Source organism: Schistocerca serialis, chromosome 6, assembly GCF_023864345.2.
Source record: "Schistocerca serialis cubense isolate TAMUIC-IGC-003099 chromosome 6, iqSchSeri2.2, whole genome shotgun sequence".
NCBI classification, from domain to species: Eukaryota; Metazoa; Arthropoda; class Insecta; order Orthoptera; family Acrididae; genus Schistocerca; species Schistocerca serialis.
In genome coordinates, this window is record NC_064643.1 from 262,082,131 (window position 1) to 262,097,248 (window position 15,118).

The following is a 15,118-nucleotide window of genomic DNA, read 5'->3' on the forward strand; positions in this document are numbered from 1 at the left end:
ATTTGTCGGAGGCTTATCATCAGATACCACTTGATGAGGACTCCAAACGGTTGGCGGTCGTCAACACCCCGTTTGGCCTTTACCAATACCAGCGGTTGGCCTTTGGAATATCCAGTGCCCCGGCGACATTCCAGCGTTATCTTGAGCATGTCACGTCGACAATTCCTCATTGTATTAATTACCTGGATGACATAATTGTCACAGGCCGCAGCACGAAGGAACACTTGCACAACCTTCGCACCCTCTTTCTCAAATTCAGGTCTGTGGGCTTGCATTGCAACCTGCATAAGTCAACCTTCTTTCAACCATCCATTGAGTATGTGGCTACACCATCTCTCGGCACGGTATCCAGCCACTAGGAAGTTTGGTCCAAGGTATCGTCAACCTTCCTCTGCCCGCTTCGCTGAAAGAGTTACAAGCTTTTTTAGGCAAGATAGCCTATTACCACCGGTTCATTCCCAGGGCTTCCACTATAGCCCACCCCCTGTACTGCCTTCTGTGCAAGGGTGTTCCTTTTGATTGGTCGCCTGCATGCAAGTGAGCGTTCACCTCGTTGAAGGGCCTCCTCACGTCAGCCCCTTATTTGGCTACTTTTGATCCCCATAAGCCGTTGGTCCTGGCTACAGATGCTTCGCAGTATGGGGTGGGGGCGGTCCTGGCCCATCGCAACGCAGATGGTTCCGAGCAACCACTGGCGTTTGAGTCTAAAACGCTTAGTCCCGCACAGGCCCATTACTCCCAGGTGGAAAAAGAGGCTTTGGCCATTGTCTAGGCTGTTACCAAGTTTCACCCTTTCTTGTATGGCACGAAGTTTCAGTTAATCACCGACTATAAGCCGTTAATATCGTTATTTGGCCCCGACTCTCAGATTCCGGACAGGACGGCCCACAGACCACAGCGCTGGGCCTTGTTCCTCTCTAAGTACCATTATGACATTCATTTTCGCCCTACAGGACAGCATGCCAACGCCGACGCTCTTTCCCGTCTTCCGGTGGGCCCGGATCCTACGTTCGATCGAGAGGAGATTATGTGTTTTCAATTGGATGTGGCGTCCCGCCAAGCGGTTGATGGCTTCCCGATCACTAGTTCTTGAGTCGCCAGGGAAACGGCAGCTGACCCGGTTCTCCGGCAAGTAGTTCGCCTCATTCAGCAGGGGCGGTCATCCCGCCCTCCAGGTCGGGCCTCGGACCCTCTTCGTAATTATTTTCTTCTACGGGACTGCCTCTCGGTCTTGGAAGGCGTTCTCCTTCTGGCTACCGATGATACAGCTCCTCGCGTGGTTGTTCCTGCAAGTTTACGACGGGAGGTCCTCACGTTATTACATGCGGGGCACTGGGGTGTTTCCCGTACTAAAACCTTGGCTCGCAGACATGTGTACTGGCCCGGTATTGACAGAGAAATTGAGCACTTGGTGGCCGCCTGTTCCCAGTGTGCGAGCCAACAAGCATCTCCCAGGGCAGCGTTCTCTTCATGGCCACCGGCAACCCAAGCATGGGAACGTGTTCACATCGATGTTGCGGGCCCATTTCTCAACGGTTTTTGGCTCATTGTCATTGATGCTTATTCCCGATTCCCATATGCGGTTCGCTGCTCCTCAACCACTTCAGAAGTTGCAATCCAGGCACTAGCAAAAATCTTTTCTGTGGAAGGTCTGCCAATCACCCTGGTCTCGGACAATGGACCGCAGTTTATTTCGCAGACCTTCCATGATTTTTGTAGGCGCTTCGGTATTCGGCACGTTTGCTCTCCCCCCTTCCATCCACAATCAAATGGGGAAGCCGAGCGCATGGTGCGCACATTTAAGACGCAGATGAAAAAGTATGTGCACGAATTTCATGCGGAGGAAGCATTGATGTTTTTCTTGACGGCATACCGGACCACACCAATGAGAGAACGCAGCCCCGCAGAGCTCCTCCATGGGCGTCAACCTAGGACTCTGCTGCACCACCTCCGGCCTGGTCTTCGCCAGTCTTCACAAAACGGAGTAGCTGGCTTTCCACTGGGTATGTCGGTCTGGGCCCGTGGGTTTGGTCGCAATCCACGTTGGGTACCAGTGGTGGTCCTGTGCCGAAATGGCCGACGGCTCTATACCTTGCAGGCGGGGGACCGGGTGGTACGTCGTCACCAAAATCAGCTATGTCCACATTCGGGCACCCACCCTCCACCCTCTCGGACACCGGCTTCCCCATTGCCGGCACCTGTGTTGGTTTCACAGGGGACGTTGCCTCCTCTCCCCGCTGTGCCTCTGCCGCACTGCGATGGTTCTCAGCCTTGGCAGCCTCCAGTAGCTCCAGCACTGGCATCGCCATCGTTCGAGATGCCCCAGCGAGAGTCGGCCCCCCTAGCAGGCCCGGTTTCTCAGGAGGTTGGTTCACCTGTGGTCGTCCCTTCCCCTTCGTCCCCGCCACTGGGTCTTGCCCCTCCCGGGGTGGAACAGGATACGGAGTTCGACAGCTTGTCGCCCGTTCTGTCCCGGGCTCCGGTTGTGGGACGACGGGGGCCTCTTCGTGTGGGTCACTTCCAGCCGTATTCGAAGGTTCCGGCTCGAGGGTTGGCGGATCCCCTCGACTCCGGCCATCCAACGGATATGGAGGTCATCGCTCCTGCCCGATGCTCCACCTTCCGATGCAGTGGATCACAGTGGCTTCACCCCCCGAAGGAGGAGGAGTGTAGTAGCCACCAGAAAGATCGCGGGAAGCGCACATTGGCACGGCACGTCACGGACGGTAGTTGCCGCAAGTAGAGTCCTGTCCACCAGAGGGCACGCGAGAAATCGGACGTGACCTCTGCCGGCATGACAACAACAACAACAACAACAACAACAACAACTCCAGCAGCACGGGTCGTGCCCAGTCAGTTAACATCGGGCATGCCTAGGACACAGTCCCGGTCTACGCTAAGTGAAGTGCGACGTAAACGTGAACAGTGTTACTACACATGGCAGAGGGTTCACTGAACCATTTTTACACTATTTCTCTAACGTTTCACTCTCAGACAGAGCATAGGAAAAATTAACACTTAAATCTTTCCTGGTGGGCTCTGATTTCTCTTATTTTATTACAATAATCTTTCTCCCTATGTATGTGGGCATCAACAAAATATTTTCGCATTTAAAGAAGAAAGTTAAAGTTTTGTAAAAAGATCTTGCCACAATGAAGAATGCCTCCGGGTCGTGTCATCTGTGACAATCTCTCCCCTATTTTGCGATAATACAAAAAGAACTGTCCTCTTTTGAACTTTTTCGATGTCCTCCAACAATCCTATTTGGTAAGGATTTCATACCATACAGCAATACTCTAGCAGAGGACAGACAAGCGTAGGCTAGACAATCTCTTTAGCAGATTTATTGCATCTTCTAACTGTGAATAGAACACCATCTCTATTTGGCTTCCCCACAGTATTATCTATGTGACTGTTACATTTAAGTTGCTCATAATTGTTATCCCGAGGTATTTAGTTGAATTGACACCCATTAGATTTGTGTGATTTACTGTGTAAGCAAAATTTAACTGATTCCTTTTAGTACTCATGTGGATGACCTCACACTTTTCATTATTTAGGGTCAATTGCCATTTTTCACACCATACAGACATTTTGTTTAAATCCTTTTACAGTTGATTTTGACGATAGTCTCACCTGCAAACAATCTAAGAGGGCTGCTCAGATTGTTACCTAAATAATGTATATAGATTAGAAACAGCAGAGGGCATGCAACACTTCTTTGGGGAATGCCAGATATCACTTATGTTTCTTTCTGTTTTCTACTGAGTGATCAGTTCTATGGGCAGTTGGATGGGATTGTGTCAGGGGGTACTTTATTAACTATTTTGCCAATTTTTTGATATAAGATTTCATGTATGTGCCCTGGAGTCATCAGCACTGAAACTTCCATTCTTTTTTACATACATAGATGACACTATTGTTATTTGGCTTCATGGAAGAGAGAATTTGCACAGTTTTTGTTTTTTTTTTAGAAAATATTTGTTTCACTATGGAGGTGGAAAAGGATGGCTGCCTCCCCCTTCCTTGATGTATTGGTCAGGAGGAAGTATTGTGGTTTGTTTGGATGTGCTATTTATGGGCAGCATCTCGTACTGATTCGTATCTTAGGCTGACAGTTGTCACCAACCAGCTCAGTGTGAAGTGGTACTTTGACCTTAGTTCACATGGCCCATGTCATTCCATATTCTGAAAGTTTGTCAGAAGATTTAGCTGCAATCTCTTGCATCATTCATGCCGGTCAAAATATTGGTGGTTGTCTTGAGTTTTGAACAGCCACATTCCCGTGAATTACTTGGAAGAAAAAAATGTTAGGTTAATACGAGAATTGTGCAACTCTTTTGCATTACTTAAGCTATGTATATGAAAAAGATTTTACGTGTGCAAGCTCTCTGAACCAGTGGCTCTGAAAGCATGCACACATAAAAGCTTCTCTATAAGTGTGTTCTCCTGCCACCATTTGGTAAGCAGATTTTTTATCTATCCAATGACATTAAATAGTGTGAAAGTTGTGACTTTATGACCTGTATAGCAAGAAAAGTTGTCACTGAAGAACATATTCTGTTGGGCCTTGGGCAAACTTAGACAGAGGAAACTGCTAAGAGCATGATAAAATCTATTTTGATAACATATAACATCATTATTGTTTCTTGTAGTGTGGGAGTATGATTTATTTTTGAGACACTCTGGCACAGCATGCCACAAGGGGTCACCTTGCATCAGCTAGGAAACTTTTTTTGACAGTTTACCCGAAGAGGAGTGTGACTAATCCACATTGTCCAGAAACATTATATTTGCAACTCTTACAAACCAAGATCACTACAACTACCACCCTACATACTGAAACAAATGTGATAAAACATACAGGTGACTGTAATGCCCCAGAATCACAGAAGGTTTTTGCTTTGCACAGACTTTTCTCTCAGTATCACTCACACTGAACTATATAGTTCATAGAAGAAATCAAAATTTAATTCACACAAGTAGCAAATTGTGACATACCAGTGATAACATTGCAGGACCAGTAGGGAGGTATGGTAAGATACAAAAGATTCTGTGGAACTGGTTACCTTAAATGTGCATTTATATGGCTTGACACCAGTGTGTATCCTCATATGAGCTTTTAGTCTACAAGGTTGATCAAATAGCTTTCCACAACCTTCCCATGGGCAGCGCAGTTCTTCTTCTTTATGCAGATGAACACGAGAATGAGAGTGAAGGCAATTTGATGAATAATATAGCTTGCCACAACCTTCAAATGGGCACCTAAAATGTGAAAGTCAATCTCTGTTGAATATCAGAAATTGTAAATGGAGACACTAAGCACAGAATAAGATAAACAGAACTGCATTAAAAATGTGTATCACTTTTCACAGTATACAACAAGTCATAAATACGACTAATAGAGCTCACAGTAACTTATGTTTCTGACACACAGCCTTTAGTGGGAAGCACACACATTCATTTACTACTGCACACTTATTATATAAATCTTCTATCTTACATGAAAGCATTGTTAAATGAAACAGTAACATAATTATCAAAGTGTTAATTATTACTACATTTCACGATGAAAGGAACTGTCCAAGAAAGGATTTACAACAAAAGAACCAATAAGATGAGAATTGTAAAAAAACTAAATGCCAAGAGTGAAAAAACAAAGAAGACGTGCTTAATTTAGTAGGCTAATCAGGGATTTAACAAAAGTGCGAGTAGGACTTACGTTGTTGTGATACGCACATAGCAGCTCCTTCTCCTCCTCCTCCCCATCCTCATCACCATCACCATCACCATCACCACCATCACCATCATCATCATTTTTTTCATGTGGTTCAATGGCCTGGTGGACCATCTTCACTTTGACAGCTTGTATGACCTTAACCTATCCCAGTTATCCAACTGATGAAAGGGGACTTAATGTTTAACATTGAATCTGAACCATGCATTGTTTCTGGTGACTCCTTACACTGGTGAGAGGTGAAAGCCGGCAGGCAGGCAGGCAGTCTGATGCTGAGTCTGATTCCAAGTAAAACAATAAGTCTCCAATACAGCACTATAGGGCCAGACAACACCAGTGCAACCACCAATTATTACCGTGACCGATTCCAATTTGCAGAATAACCCAGGTGACAGATTGTGTGATTTCTTTTGCACCTTTGTAAAACTATATTCAATGAGTGACATTTCTTTAATTGATCAGGAAAATCTCTTACACTCATTTCACTGAGAATCTGTTTTTCAATATTTTTTTCTTTTTATAGAAATAAATTTCAATGGCTCAGTGCTACCTGAGCAGTTCATTTTCTGTGTGCACCATCTCACAACTGGGTACTTTATCCCCCTTATAAATAAATGATCTTATGGACAGAATGAGCAGCAATTTGCACCTGTTTGCTGATGACACTATGGTGTAAGGGAAGCTGTCATCCTTGACTGACTGTACGAGGATACAGGATGACAGAGAGAATTTGTTTGGTGCAATGAGTGGCAGCTTCAGCTTTCTCTAAATGTAGAAAAATGTAAGCTAATATGGATGAGTAGGAAAAACAATCCTGTAATGTTTGAATACACCATTAGTAGCATGCTGCTTCACACAGTCATATCAACTAAATATCTAGGCATAATGTTACAAAGTTGACACTGAATACGAAATGGAATGAGCACATCTGGTTGGTAGAAGGGAAGGCAAATGGTCGACTCTATATTATTGGAATGATTCTGGAAAAGTGTAGCTCATTTACGAATGAGATGCTGCATAGAACAGTAGCGTGACCCATTCTTGAGTACTGTTCTAGTGTCTGGCATCCCCCGTAGGCCATATTAAAGGAAGACATCAAAGAAATTTAGAGGCAGGTTGCTAGATTTATTACCGATAGGTTCGAGTAGCACGAAGGTATTATGGAGATGCTTTGCGAAGTCAAATAGGAATCCCTAGAGGCAAGACAATATTCTTTTCATGAGACACTACGGAGGAAATTTAGAGAATCGGCATTTCAGGCTACTGCAGAATGATACTACTGCCACCAAAATATATTTTATGTAAAGACGAGAAAGATAAGATGAGAGGAATCAGGGCTATTACTGAGGCTTATAGACAATCTTTTTTCCCCTGCTCTATTTATGAGTGGAACAGGAAAGGAAATGCCTAGTGGTGGTACATGGTATCCACCGTCATATGCCATACAATGGCTTGTGGAGTATGTATGTAGATGTAGGCAAATGGATTTTCTTAGGCTACAGCTTACCAATGACATACTACAGTTTGCAGTTGATGAAATGAATGACAATGCAGGGGTACATATCTGAGTGAAAATGTGATGGACACATCTATGATTTGTGACTGGAAAACTTGTCTTCTTACGAATTTCATTACATGTGAGCAATATAAAATCTTCTAACAACAAGACAACCTTGTTGTTGTTTGGAAATAAAGATACATGACCAGAGACAAATATGTGATCATCTTACACTTGTTAAATTTTGCTAATAAACCACATCCAGATATGTGAAATCAGATGATCAGTTATACAAGAAATGACCTATGATAAATTATTTCAACAGCAGAATAGATTATATCCACTGTGGTATGTGTGAAGAGATGTATCATTATATGTATCAATTATCTGGGAGGGAGGAGGGGGATGCTGTTTAGACAATATACACAAAATAAAAGGCATCCATGTGACATCAAATTGTACATGCTGAGTATGTCCACAAGGTTTTATAAGGGGTAGTTGCATGAAAACGAGACAGATGGAAAAAAGTAAATAAACTATTTATTATTTTGAAAGTAATAACAGTAACTGTTCATACAGTTATCCCATTGTGAGACAAGAAAGTCAAGTCAATGCCTTGATGGAAAAAAGTTTGCAGTTGTCTACAGAATCATAATTGTACCCAGGCATGCACCTCTTATCTGAAACAAATCGGTGGCCATGAATGTCTTTCATCACAACTTCACAAATTTGGATATTGCATAGGGAGAGACTGTGACTGTAGGAAGCATGTGTAAGGGCTTCCCAGCGAAATTTCTGCAGCATAGTGAAAACATTCTTGGTAACATGTGGGCTGGCATTACCCTCCAACAGAATGATGAAATCTGTTAACATTCCTGGGTGTTTGGATTTGATGACACACTCCAACTTTTGCAAAGTGTCCATGTTCTGCTGTACGTTAATTGTGGCACTGTGTTCCAGAAAATCAATGAGCAGCGGGGACGTGCAGTGTAAAAAAGGGAGGAGGAGGAGGAGGTCGTCATGACTTTCCCAGAGCTGGCACATCCTCGGCTTTGGACTTCATTGGTTGGAGGTGAAGCCCACCGCCGACTGTGATACTTGCTCTTCAGCTCAAAATGATGACTCCTAGTTTCATCTCCCTCTATGGGACAGGAAACAATATTCTTCATTTCAATACCGTTCCAGGTGCTGCAGTGATGTTGGCATTATGTTCAACTTCTGCTGCTCCATCAGGCTTTGGGAATCAAATGTACATAGATTTTCAAGAGCTCCAGCTGCTCTGTCATGATGGTGTGACGCCCAACATGAGGTGAATGTTTCCAACATCTATTGTCGGTAATTTCTGATGGCAGCATTCACTGCAGCAATGACAGAAGGGGTAATGACATGATGAATCTGTCCTGGCCAACTTCTGTCCTTCAATGACATCTGACATTCTAGAAATCATTTCTCGCACATAAACATACATGCCCATGACATAGTGTGTTCACCATACACAGCAGACACTCCTACATGAATTTCACTTCCTGACATCCTTCCAGAGTCAAAAAGCGCATTACATCTTGCTGTTCCTCTTTTCTAGTTTCCATAGTAAAAAGTAACACACAAATACAACTAACTGTCCTTGCATCAAGCATGCCTAACAAATAGCACAGCAGGTTGTTTAGATATGCTGAAGAAGTTTCGCTGGGAAGCCCTTATACGTCCTCCACAGTCCTGATTTCTTCTCAAGCTATTTCTAAAGTTTTGGAGCCCTGAACAAAGACATTTGTGGCCGTCGATTTGCTTCAGATTAAGCAAAGATGGGTATAATCATGGTTACACAAGCAACTGCAAACATCTTTACATGATGGCAGTGACTATTTGTTTTTCTCTCCATGGGATAAATGTATTAATAGCTATCAATGTACTAATAGTAATCAACAGTTAACTTACTTTTCTTCTTTTTTTCCCACCTGTCTCATTTTCATTTGACTTCCCAGTATGTAACAGCACTATTTACATGAGGCATTAGGATTCTTGCAGATAGGATGGGGCCGAAGAATGAGGGTTGTTATTGTTGTTGTTGGTGGTGTTGATGGTGATGGTGGTGGGAGTCCTGACAACATGGTCTTTTTGCTTGTTTTGGAAGAGCTGCTGGAATTAAGCTGGCCGAACCTGTCAGTCCACTGTCTCCACTCACCAATGACCAACTCCCACAGCTGGCCCGGCCACCCCAGCCTCCGACCCGGCAACCTCCCGCCCCCGTCCTGGCCACTTCCCAAGTCACTGCCCCACTTTTCTGACTCTTGTCTTTTTCATACTTTTCTCAGCATTCCTCTACTTTGTCCTTTATTACTGCTGAAATTCCCAACCTCTATGTCAGTCCTTTGGCCTCGTGAACACACTCATAGCTCACTGTGTTTACCATTCAGTTCAAGGCTTATGCTGGCCATTCCTGTGGCTCAATTCTCAGAGCATCCATTGGCAGATTTGTTCCAGCTGCCTAATTTGCTGGACTGGCTCCCATCAATTGCTTACCCCCATCACCCCACAGGCATCATCAACCTCGCAGTTACACCATCATTGTTCGGCTTGCTAGGCACCTCACATTGACCCACCAGCAGCCGACATTGGCTGAGCCCTGTTCTCATCAGCTGCTGATGCCCAACACCCTGCAGGCACTGTTGTCTGTAGGTCATGTTGGGCTCTCACCAAACACTATCTGGGCCATTTCCTGGGGTCCCAGCTTTCCATCCTCACACCTCTGTCTCCTGTAGGGAGTGCAGTGTTGGCCGAGCATTTACATCTCATGTCTCATTTACAGGAAGTGTTTTCAGGGAGAGGACTTCGTATGATGCTGACCACCATCCACTTATCTCCATCCAGCAACACTTCTACATAGTTTCCCTCTCAGGGGGACCCTGCAGCTATTATTTACATGGCCCATCACACTTCAATAGGCTATCGGAAACATCGTGCCTGGACAGCCGCCACTGGTTGAGCGGCATCTCTCATCAGGCACCGATGCCACTTATGGCTCATCGTCTTATCTGCATCAGAGTCATGTTATAGACCTTGCCTTTGGGGTGCGCCCCTCACCTCCAATGTTCAAAATCTTTAGACGGCTCCACCATCTCTTCCTAAAGAGGGGAGACGTACTGTATCTATATGCAGTATGTTCCTGGAAACTTGGCTGTATCATTATACAATTAGATTGACGGCAACATTCTTGTCACAAAGCAACTGCCACTAATAAACAACTGAGCAGTGGAAGACTCCACATAGCATCCACTGCTGATGAACAAACACATTTAGCACCAGACAAAAATTGAACAATGGAAAATCCAGGATGCTACTCGCCATATAGCAGAGATGCTGAGTTGTGATAGGCACAACAAAAAGATTCACACAATTATAGCTTTTGGTCATTAAGGCCTATGTCAGCAGTAGACACACACACACACACACACACACACACACACACACACACACACACACACACACACACACACACACACACACACGTCTGCAGTCTTAGAGAGCTAAAACCACACTGCGAGCAGCAGCACCAGTGCATGATGGGAGTGGCGACTTGGTGGGGGTAAGGAGGAGGCTGGGGCATATTTTTTTTTTTTTTTTTGGTAGGGTTTAAGGGCGCTCAACTGCTGAGGTCATTAGCGCCCAGTCACTGGTGTTAGAGCACATGGAATCTGCTAAAACTCAAGGGGATGGGGGGACACCAGAAGGACCTGACAAAGACGCAGATAAAATAAGTAAAAAGGTTAAATGTCTTTGGACAAGCCAGTTAAAGTTATAAAACGCAGAATACGAGCAGCTGCTCGAGCATCATCAGCTAAAACATCCGGTAAAGTAGATGGCAGGGACAGGACAACACGAAATAGACTAAAACGGGGACACAACAATAAAACATGGCGCACTGTTAATGTCTGACCACAAGGGCACTGCGGGGCTGGGTCACCGGAGAGCAGGTAGCGGTGGCTAAACCGGCAATGCCCAATCCGCAACCTGGTCAGAAGGACCTCCTCACGCTGAGATGGTCGGGAGGATGTTGTCCAAGCAGTTGGGAGCGGTTTTACTGCCCGGAGCTTGTTTCCTTGGAGGGATGACCAAGCATCCCACCACAACGACACAAGCCTCTTACATACATCCCCACGAACGTCAGATGACGGGACACAATGGGAGGCTGGCCGAGGCAGGAGGACTGCAGCCTTGGCTGCAGCATCCGCAGCCTCATTCCCAGGCACTCCTACATGTCCGGGAACCCACAGAAAGCTGACAGAACCACCATTATCAGCGAAAGAATGGAGGGACTGCTGTATCCGTTGAATCAAGGGATGGACCGGATAGGGAGCTCCAAGGCTCTGAAGAGCACTGAGGGAATCAGAGCAGAGTATATGCGATGAATGGCGGTGGTGGCGGGCATATTGAACGGCCTGATGGAGAGCAAAAAGCTCGGCCGTAAAGCTCGAACATTGGTCGAGGAGCCGGTATTTAAAGGTGGCGGCCCCGACGACAAAGGCACAGCCAACACCATCGTCAGTTTTGGAGCCATCGGTGTAAATAAAGGTGTGACCGGCAAGTCAAGCACGAAGTTCGACAAACCGTGAGCAATACACTGCAGCCGGAGTACCCTCCTTCGGGAGTGAGCTGAGGTCGAGATAAATATGAACCGGAGCCTGGGGCCAAGGTGGTGTCGGGCTCTCACCCTCTCTGAAGGTGGTAGGGAGGGCAAAATCCAATTGTCGAAGCAGGCGACGGAAGCGGACTCCAGGGGGCAGCAGGGCAGACACATACAACCCGTACTGATGGTCGAGAGAATCGGCGAAGAAGGACTTGTAAGAGGGGTGGTCGGGCATAGACAACAGCCGGCAGGCATACCGACACAGCAGTACGTCGCGCCGGTAGGTCAATGGTAACTCGGCAGCTTCAGCATAAAGACTCTCGACAGGACTAGTGTAGAAGGCTCTGGTCGCAAGACGTATCCCCCGATGGTGGATGGAGTTGAGCCGGCGTAAGAGGGATGGCCGAGCGGACGAGTAGACGAAGCTCCCATAATCCAGCTTCGATCGGACTATGGACCGATACAAGTGAAGCAGGACAGTGCGATCCGCTCCCCAAGATGAACCGCTAAGAACTCCGAGGACATTAAGGGAACGTGTACAACGGGCCGCCAAATAAGAGACATATGGAGACCAACACAGTTTCCTGTCCAACGTGAGCCCTAGAAACTTAGTTGTGTCCACGAATGGGAGAACAATGGGACCGAGATGTAAGGATGGCGGAAGGAACGCTTTATATCGCCAAAAGTTGATACAAACCGTCTTCTCTTCAGAGAACCGGAAGCCATTTGCCACACTCCATGAGTAGAGGCTGTCTAGACAACACTGAATGCAGCGCTCCAGGAGGCATGTTCTCTGGGCACTGCAGTAGATCGCGAAGTCATCGACAAAGAGAGAGCCTGAGACATTAGGTGGAATGCAATCCATAATTGGATTGATCGCGATGGCAAAAAGGGCTACGCTCAAGACGGAGCCCTGAGGCACTCCGTTCTCCTGGAGGAAGACGTCGGACAATACGGAACCCACACGTACCCTAAACTTTCGATCCGTTAAAAAGGAATCAATAAAAAGGGGCAGGCGACCGCGTAGGCCCCACCTGTGCATAGTGCGGAGGATACCTCCTCTCCAACAGGTATCATAAGCCTTCTCCAAGTCGAAGAACACGGCTACCGTTTGGCGCCTTCGCAAAAAGTTGTTCATGATGAATGTCGACAAGGTCACAAGGTGGTCAACAGCGGAGCGGCGGCGACGAAAGCCGCATTGGACATTAGTAAGTAGCCGTCGAGATTCAAGAATCCAGACTAACCGAGCATTAACCATGCGCTCCATCACCTTACAGACACAACTTGTAAGAGAAATGGGGCGGTAACTAGAAGGAAGGTGTCTATCCTTCCCGGGTTTGGGTATAGGAACAACAACGGCGTCACGCCAACGCATGGGGACTTGACCTTCGGTCCAGACGCGATTGTAGGTACGAAGAAGGAAGCTTTTGCCCGCCGGAGAAAGGTGTGCCAGCATCTGAACGTGAATGGCATCTGGCCCCAGAGCAGAGGACCGGGACAGTGCAAGCGCACGTTCGAGTTCCCGCATAGTAAAGGGGGCATTATAAGTTTTCAGATTCAGCGAGTGGAAGGAAGGTCGCCGAGCCTCTTCTGCCTCTTTCCTGGGAAGGAAGGCAGGATGGTAATGGGCGGAGCTTGAAACCTCCGCGAAAAAGCGGCCAAAGGCGTTGGAGACAGCCACAGGATCAACAAGGACCTCATTACCTGAGGTCAGGCCCGGTACCGAGGAGTGGGCCTTAATGCCCGACAGCCGGCGCAGGCTACCCCACCGACGGAAGAGGGAGTAAAACTGTTAAAGGAGCTGGTGAAAGAGGCCCAACAAGCTTTTTTGCTGTCTTTGATGACTCTACGGCATTGCGCTCGGAGTCGTTTGTATTCAATACAATTCGCCAATGTAGGATGGCGGCGAAAGGTGCGTAAAGCACGTCGTCGAGCACGGATAGCGTCCCTACAAGCCTCGTTCCACCAGGGGACGGAAACGCGACGTGAAGAAGAAGTAGTACGAGGAATGGAATGTTCGGCAGCATTGATGATAACAGCCATGAGGTATTCGACCTGACTGTCACAACTGGGAAAATCGTGGTCCGGAAAGGTCGCCAGGGAGGAGTAAAGTCCCCAGTCAGCTTTCAGTATGTTCCAGCTCGAAGGACGTGGGGATGGGGTGTGGTGCAGGAGACGAACGACACAGGGGAAGTGGTCGCTCGAATAGGTGTCAGAAAGGACATACCACTCGAACCGACAGGCAAGAGTGGTAGAACAGATCGAGAGGTCCAAGTGGGAGTAGGTATGAGTAGAGTCCGAGAGGTACGTCGGGGCGCCGGTATTGAGGCAGACAAGACTGAGATGGTTGAAGACATCCGCCAAGAGTGAGCCTCTTGGACAGGATGCAGGAGAGCCCCAAAGGGGATGATGGGCATTGAAGTCGCTAAACAATAAGAACGGCGGGGGAAGCTGAACGATCAGGTGCATCATGTCAGCCCGACTAACAGCAGATGACGGTGGAGAGTAGATGGTACAAACTGAAAAAGTAAAAGCAGAAAGAGTAATGCGGACAGCTATTGCTTGGAGTGGGGTGGTCAATGGGATGGGATGGTAATAGACATCGTCCTGAACGAGCAACATGACCCCACCATGAGCTGGGATACCGTCCACAGGGGGAGGTCATACCGCTCCGAGGTATAGAGGGTAAAGGCAATACGGTCAGTCGGGCGCAACTTGGTTTCCTGGAGACCAAGGACGAGCGGACAGTGCAGGCGGAGGAGCAGTTGTAATTCCTCCCGATTAGATCGAATACCTCTTATGTTCCAATGAAACAACGCCATCGCTAGTCAAAAAGTTGGGGGAACGAGACGGGGGAAGAGCTGGTCACCTCGACGGCCACGGAGGGCCAGGTTGCGAGGGAACAACGCTACAACCGACGGGAGGCGGATCCGGTTCCATCGACTCGTCGCCAGCTGCGGCCGCTGTCCCTGGTTGTGTAGGAGGGGCCGCATCATTTGCCGACGAAAGGCCGGCGGAGTGCCTGGCAGCAGAGCGTCCCGGCAAAACTGAGGACGGCCGGGAGCAGCGACTCACGGATGGAGCGTCAGACGAAACGCGCCGGGGTGGGGAGGGGGATAGAGACTTCTTCTTGGAGGCCTTCTTGGAAGGCCGAAGAGGCACAGGGATGGTGGGCTGGACCCGAAGAAGGTCCTCACGCGCAGGGTCCGTTTTGGAACGCCGGACCTCGGAAGCTGGGGTCCGGAACGTTTCCCCGACG

General features: G+C 47.4%; 1 protein-coding gene across 2 annotated transcripts in view; it reads right to left on the bottom strand.

Moving 5' to 3' along the window:
• LOC126483775 (uncharacterized) overlaps positions 1–15,118 on the bottom strand; it is a 150,822-nt gene that overhangs the window by 74,549 nt on the left and 61,155 nt on the right. For both annotated transcript variants that reach the window (XM_050106931.1, XM_050106930.1), the window contains exon 5: positions 5,070–5,265. In XM_050106931.1, the coding sequence (XP_049962888.1) occupies positions 5,070–5,265 (196 nt within the window). The remainder of the gene's footprint in view (positions 1–5,069; positions 5,266–15,118) is intronic.